The 7,318-nt window shown below is 40.6% G+C and overlaps 1 protein-coding gene across 1 annotated transcript in view; it reads left to right on the plus strand.

Moving 5' to 3' along the window:
• The window catches only part of TENM2 (teneurin transmembrane protein 2), a 1,103,161-nt gene that overhangs the window by 182,303 nt on the left and 913,540 nt on the right, over positions 1-7,318 (plus strand). Inside the window, exon 2 of the mRNA XM_081826284.1 lies at positions 2,217-2,516. Within this exon, the coding sequence (XP_081682410.1) occupies positions 2,291-2,516 (226 nt within the window). The 5' untranslated portion in view covers positions 2,217-2,290. The remainder of the gene's footprint in view (positions 1-2,216; positions 2,517-7,318) is intronic.

Here is a 7,318-nt window from a genome sequence, read left to right on the forward strand (position 1 = left end):
GTAAACTAGGGAAGGTGATTTTTGGCATCTAGAAATTGCATTCGTGTTAAGATACTTGGATCAGCTATACAGCCGCAAAAACTTCCATGCCAACATTGAGTATTTGTGTCCTTCAAGCAGGTCCTGGGGTCTTGACTCGTAACTCGCAAAGATGCTTCTCAGCCTCCTGAGTCAGGAACTGTACGATCCAGGAAACTAAAGATTAGCTCTTTTATAAGTGATCGTGGCAGCAATACCACTGTGCTTGGTGTTCACAACAGGTGTACCTCTTTTTAGTTGTCAATTTTCAAACAAAATTGTCCATGATTATAAGCAGTATTTGATAAAGTATACAAATAATATAAATCAGGAGGATTCATGAGATCCAAAAGGGACGCTTAGTGTAAAAAGACAAGGGAGGGGCGCCTGGGTGGCTCAGTTGGTTAAGCGACTGCCTTCGGCTCAGGTCATGATCCTGGAGTCCCTGGATCGAGTCCCGCATCGGGCTCCCTGCTCGGCGGGGAGCCTGCTTCTCCCTCTGACCCTCCCCCCCACCATGTGCTCTCTCTCTCTCTCATTCTCTCTGTCTCAAATAAATAAATAAAATCTTAAAAAAAAAAAAGTTAATGATGTATTTACCATACAACCCAGCAATGCCATTTCAATACATTTACATTAAAAAATAAATAAATAAAAAAAAATAAAAAGACAAGGGAAGGATAACTTGGCTTCTGCCATCTTGAGACAGATGCCATGCACATAGCTTTGCATACAGGCTAGTTCTTTGGTATAAATGGGCATCCCATTACAGTGTGGTAAATAGCCAAAGAAGAGCAGAGGAGTTCAAAACTACAGATCTGCTCACCAAATATTTTCTGACATATTGAGGAGGAAGTGAGCAACAGTAGACTGGAGAAAAATCATTATGCTCGCTCTGGGTTGTATTTTCCATTTTAATTAAATTTCATATTTGTCCATTCTGTCCAGGCCCTGGCCCTATGGTCCATGCTATTTTGCATGGCCAATGAAATCAGTAAGAGCCTATCATTTGAAACTTGGAGGCATCGAAGCGATTTTGTTGTATTTGCTAGGCAGAAGGCTAGTGTTTTCTGAGTGATGTTTGGCATACACTTTCAGGCTCAGGGTGTCAAGTGACAGACTGAGGGGCTCTCTGGTTGCCAGTTCATATGTTAAAGAGATTCCTTCCCATCAGTTTACCTCTTGCATTCATTTACTCTTCCCCATTTTTCTTTTCAGCAGTAGCTAGCCCAGCAATGAAGCCCAGCAGGCTTAGGTTGATGATCAGGTGGTTGTGCCAGTTAGACCTCTTGTGAGCAGGATCTCCTATTGGTAGATGACTAGGGAAGGGAGTGACCTGCTGTGTTCAAGACACAGATCTGCAAAGGAAAGAAAACTGATTAGGAGTTTGCTGAAGGTTCATTAAAAAAATCAGAGGAGCCGGGCACCTGGGTGGATCATTCAGTTAAGCGTCTGCCTTGGCTCAGGTCATGATCTCATGGTGCTGGGATTGAGCCCCATATTGGGCTCCCTGCTCAGCGGGGAGTCTGCTTCTCCCTCTCCCTCTGCCTCTCCCCAACTCATGCTCTCTTTCTCTTTCTCCCTCTCTCTCATTCTCATTCTCCTTCTCAAATAAATAAAATCTTAAAAAAAAAAAAGAAATCAGAGGAGGATTGTTTGCACGTCAAGAATGGCTTGTATTACTATTCTTGAGACCCAGCTAGGCAATTTTATGTTAGTCAGATGTGACTTGGTACCATTGCAGAGCTTCAGTAGCATATATGTATGCCGCCGTGTACTTTTCTTTTATTTTTATTTATTTAATTTTGATATTTGCTTTACCCCAACCTCTCTATAGCAAAAAGACAGTGCAATTAAAGATGGGTAAAATCAGTTTTGCTTTGAGCCACTTCATAGTAAAATCTTGCATTACTGACAGACTTATGTCATCTGTGTACATATAGGAAAATCAAAAGATGAGTTATTTTAATACTATTTTTTTTCTCAAAATCTATTAACCAGCAAAAGAATTAATTTACTGTATCCAGTTGTTCTATTTAGGCTGATTGTTTAAGTATGCATTAAACATTTGGAAAAGAGATCGTACACCACTGACCAAATTCCCTTTTTATGTTTTTATCTGAGTCAGAGAATGAGTCAGAACTGAAGGCAGCATTTCTTATAATCACAGTCTTGTTCTTTTCCTTTGATGTTTTCAGGTGGCAAAGTGACAAGTGCCAAAACTCAGGCCTCACTTTTCTGAAAGTGTCGACTTTCTGTCGAACCCAGAATAATGGATGTGAAGGACAGGCGACACCGCTCTCTGACCAGGGGGCGGTGTGGCAAAGAGTGCCGCTACACGAGTTCCTCCCTGGACAGTGAAGACTGCCGCGTGCCCACGCAAAAGTCCTACAGCTCCAGTGAGACTCTGAAGGCCTATGACCATGACAGCAGGATGCACTATGGAAACCGAGTCACGGACCTCGTTCACCGGGAGTCAGATGAGTTTCCGAGACAAGGTAGGTAGAGCTGACCCTACTGACTTGCTCCGAGCTGCCTTACGTTCTTGCACTGTTGCGTGTCGATCACTGAGGTTGGTAAAACTGGAAGCAAAGCTTGCTGGCATCATCTCGCCTTTAGAGTTTAGTTTAAGAGAACAATCCTTTTATTGACCCATAGCAGAATCCTGTGGGAATGACAGAAGAGCCTCTTTTGTCCTGGATGCTGAATTCCTTGACAATTTGGTGGTTGCTTTGGAGCCCCACAATGGTAGGTTTTGATAAATGTAACATATAGCAAACCTTTGGCTCTGTAAGGGGTATTCCTGAGACCATTATGAATCCCTGTCCTGAGGAACTCAAAACTATCTGTGGCTTTTAAACTGCTCGAATTTCTACTGTTTTACACATTGAGCTTCTCAGTTAGATTCTCTTTGAAAAAAATGCTATATTGATTAAAATCTATGCGAACCTCCCCTAACCTGTGTAATATATAATTTCTTTCCTCCTCAGATGTGGTGTTAATTTTGAGTTATGCATTTGTCTTTTTGTGTTTCAGAGCATAGGTGAACTGATGTATGTTATTACCCAATTCCACAGATATAATTCTCCCTGCTACTTTCACCAAAACTTATTTTTCTTTCAGTATTTTGATTTCTTTGGGGAGGAGGATATTTTTCTCAAGCACTAACAGTTGGCATTCTCTTCATATCCAATATCCATGAGGAAGTTTGTTATCGCTTGTCAAGGGTTGCTGTAAATGTATGGACATGTAGACTTAAAGCAAAAACAGTGCTGAGAGGCAGTATGGTGAGGTTGACTCATGAGTTCCATGTCTTGTCCTTTGTGGACCAGCCTTGCCATGTGTGATTTACATGAACAGCTTAGCAAAATTACAAGTGAATGCACAAAACCACAGGGAATGCATCAGCAAGGATCACTCTGCCAAGATTCCAGGCCCTGCCTGCTAGGTTATTGCATCATTTGTTTATAACATTGATTCTTTATTTCTTGTTTCTTGTTCCTGTTCCTGAATATTGCAACTAATTCAATTCCTCATGAGATACTTTAGCTTGTGTCTTAGTTCTTTCTGGCTGCTATAACAAAATACCATAAACGGTGGCTTATAAACAATAGAAATTTATTTCGTATAGTTCTGGAGGCTGGGAAGTCCAAGATAAATGTACTAGCAAATTTAGTGTCTGGTGAGAGCTAGCTTCCTGGTTTATTGACTGCTGTCTTTCTCTGTGTCCTCACATAGCTGAAGAGGGCAGGGGCGCTCTCCGGGTCGTCTTTTATAAGGGCATTAAACCCACTCATGAGGGTTCTACCCTCATGACTCAGTCACCTCCCAAAAGCCCCACCTCCAAATACCATTGGGGATTAGGTTTCAATATAAGATTTTTTTGGTGGGGGAGATCACAAACATTCAGTTGATAGCTTGGAATTCCATTCCTGGTGAAAACACCACATATATGTATTCTCTCTCTATGTATATACACACGTACACACACACACACAAATCTGTAATCCAGTGTTTGTTCTAAAAAACATGTTCTTGTATGCTCCCAGTTAACCTAGCTCCAGTTTTTATATTTAACAGATATTTTTTAAAAAATCAGCAGAGAAACAGTCAAAATTATATTTCCACTGCAATTGTAGACCCTTGCAGGATACAATTTTTATTTAATCTACACTCTCCTTTTCTGAGTTATCTTCATATAAATAAAGCACACTTCAAACGGGGAGGGTTGCTTGAAAATTGCTCTGTATCAAATGTCTTTGATCTGTGAGTAACTTCAACAAATGTTTTACTTCACTAAGTTCTCTCCTGACCCCAAAGTGCATGAGTGGGAATTGGGGAAAAAAATATGAAGAATCCCAGCTTAATTAATTAAGAGACTGCTTAAATTTCCAATATAAAGTATTAGGACACTTGTTATTTCCAAGAGTGTCACTAATACAAGACTCAAATATTTTGAAAGGTGATGCATGTTCAGCATGGTTGAAAGCCTTTCATTTTTCTACTATATTTTTGGTTTTATTTACAGTGTTGCTGCATACATTTTTGTTTCTTATGATTCTGTGCAGAAATGTTGAGCTTTCTTCCTAAGTCTCATTAAAGGTGCATCCTAGTTTCTGGATCATTGTGCACTGAGCTGTAGATCCCAGATTATTGTTGAATTGTGGGTTGTCCTGTCACCTTTTCCGTTATTAATATTTACATAAAATGAAACCAAATGCTTGGGATTTTATGTTCAAATATACCTTTATTCTTCCTGTTTAATCTTGTTCCTCTCCATTGATAATAATGGAAGTTGCTTGGCCATATCAAACCCATAGCTTTGCAATTAACAATTCACACATGCCGTGTGTTGTTATTGAGCCCATATTTGTTTGTGTAATGTGTTTGCATGAATTAAAAACTGCAGGCCAAAAGTAGAAATGAAAAGGCATTGGAAAGTATTTGCATATGCAAGTGCAGTTCCTTCTGAAGACATCTATGAATTTATGCATGAAAATGTAGTCAGAGTCTGAGTGGATCTACTTTGATGGGTTCTAAAATTGAACTCAGGAAGTAAATAAGCACATATTTAAGGAGAGGAAGAACAGGAGATACAATCTGGCAGGCATCATAGTCAACGTGAAACTTAGCCACTACAGAGAGGGTTAAAATAAATTTTACTCTCAGGAATAACAATAATTTTTAAATGTCATGCATTTCCCATTTTATTTTCTTATTCATGAAATCAAAGAGCAGGATCATCTCAGAACTTATTAGCCTAGAGGTACATTAGCAAGGATCATAGCAGGATCATCTCCTGTGGTATTCTTATTTAAAACCCAAGACACTGATCATAAAACAAACATGCTTCTCACATTCAAGCAAGTTTGGCAAACACAGTTGGATGACTCTCCAGATGCTCAGAGTGGAAAAGAATTGCCAGTTACTAAAACTGGTGTGGGGCCAGGGTCAGACCCTGTCCAGTTCCCCTGCAAGTATCTGCAAGTCTCAAATGTGAGAACCTGCCAGACCCCAGCAGGAGAGAGAGGCTAGGTGTTCCTATGAGAAGCTTATGGAAGTTCCCATCAAATTATACCTTCTTCGCTTGCTTTCAACACAGGATCAGCCTCTGCTCCTAAGAAGAGACAATGCAAATTACCTGTCTGGCCTCTATTATGCTGGATCCTCCTGGTGTGAAGGGAGAAAATTGCTGACCTTAGGTCTGTGGCCATTGGAGTAATTAGTAATTAGTAAATGACTAATTCTGCACTGAATAGCATCCTAGTGGTCTGAGAGTTAATGCACCTGACAAAAGTGACCAGTGGTCTAATCTCTGGTCAGACCCAGCCCCAGTCTAACCCGTGAAATAGATGCCACTTTGGATAATGAAGGTCAGCCAAGTGCCCAGGCAGATTGTATAAGCTTGTTCTTTGGGACCCTGAAGTGAGGGTGTAGAGCAGCGTGATACACAAGACATTCCCCCATGGCTTGCGAGCCTCAAGTTAGACTTGAACTCTGCTTTTGCATATTAATGTGCCTGTGACTCTGGTCTACATTTTGTGTTTCACTGGGATTAGTACACCATTTTCAGATGTATTAAACAGGAACAGTGAGAACAACAGAAGAATAATGGCTAACATTCGTTGAGCACTTTCTATATGTCAGGTGTCAGTCTAAGCATTTTGCTGATATTAAACCAGGGGAACGTTCACAACAGTGTTGTGAGGTGGGTCCTATTTTTACTCCGTTTTTGCTGGTTAAGGAAACTGAGGCATGAAGAGGTTAAATAATTCATTCCAAGGTCACAAATATAGGAATTGGTGAAGACAAGTTTTAAATCCCAGAAGCTGGATTCAAGGGCTGTGTCTTGAACTTGAACTACTGTGTTTGATGCCCTCGCAAAGAAATAAATAAACAAACAAAAACAAGCTCGTAAAGCCTAAGTCAAAGGCTGTGAAGTTCCGTTTGTAAACCTTTTTGGTATCAACACCTTTAAACGTTTCTTACTGTAGGAACTACAGTTGCTACCTTGAATGTCCCATGAGCACTGCTGATCTTGATTCCTGTGCTCACCCATTTGCCGCCATTCCCACAACTGTCCCAAACTCCCTGTAAGCGTTCCTACCTACAGTAGCTCTCCACCAGCCACCACTGCAGGGAAAAGTTCCTGCTGTCAGAACGCGCGCCAGGCTGTCAGCATCAATTCTTTGCCCTTCCCTCTAGTCATCACCTTTTACCACAACCTTTCAACCTGGAACGCTAACCAAGAAAGGTGTTGCTATCTAAATGATATTGCTCAGGAAAGCAGAACCGACTGGTTTCTGTGCTAGGCAAGGCCCAGTGGGCCAGAGAATTCAGCCAGGCTTCTCACGCCTCAAAAAGCCCTTCTTTCTAGTTAGTAGTGCAAGTCTCTGGAGAGGGGGCCAAGATTGAATTCTTTCTCTGCTCCTCAGGCTGTCTCTTTGGGTCAAGGTTGAAGAAAGAATTGGGGGAAGATTGGATTTTTGAAGATACGCTTGCATCAGTTCCCTCAATCAGTTCTAGCACAGAAATAACTTTCACCAGCCCTTTGATGCACTTAAAAAGTACGTAAAGATGTACACACATACACTTATTCGACTAGGTTTGATTTTGGTATTTCATAAACCAATTATCACTCTTGTGATCTTTAAAATAGTTGGGTCAGTATATTTTACTCTGTGTAATCTGGCGTAGCATAAATTTAACCTGTGTTGATGTGCTAGAAACTCATGAACCACTATAAGCTAAAATGTTAACTGTATTCATTCAATCAATGTATATAAGAATTGGTGAAATA

The sequence above is a fragment of the Leptonychotes weddellii genome, chromosome 7 (genome assembly GCF_054177405.1).
Source record: "Leptonychotes weddellii isolate Sample4059 chromosome 7, ASM5417740v2, whole genome shotgun sequence".
NCBI classification, from domain to species: domain Eukaryota; kingdom Metazoa; phylum Chordata; class Mammalia; order Carnivora; family Phocidae; genus Leptonychotes; species Leptonychotes weddellii.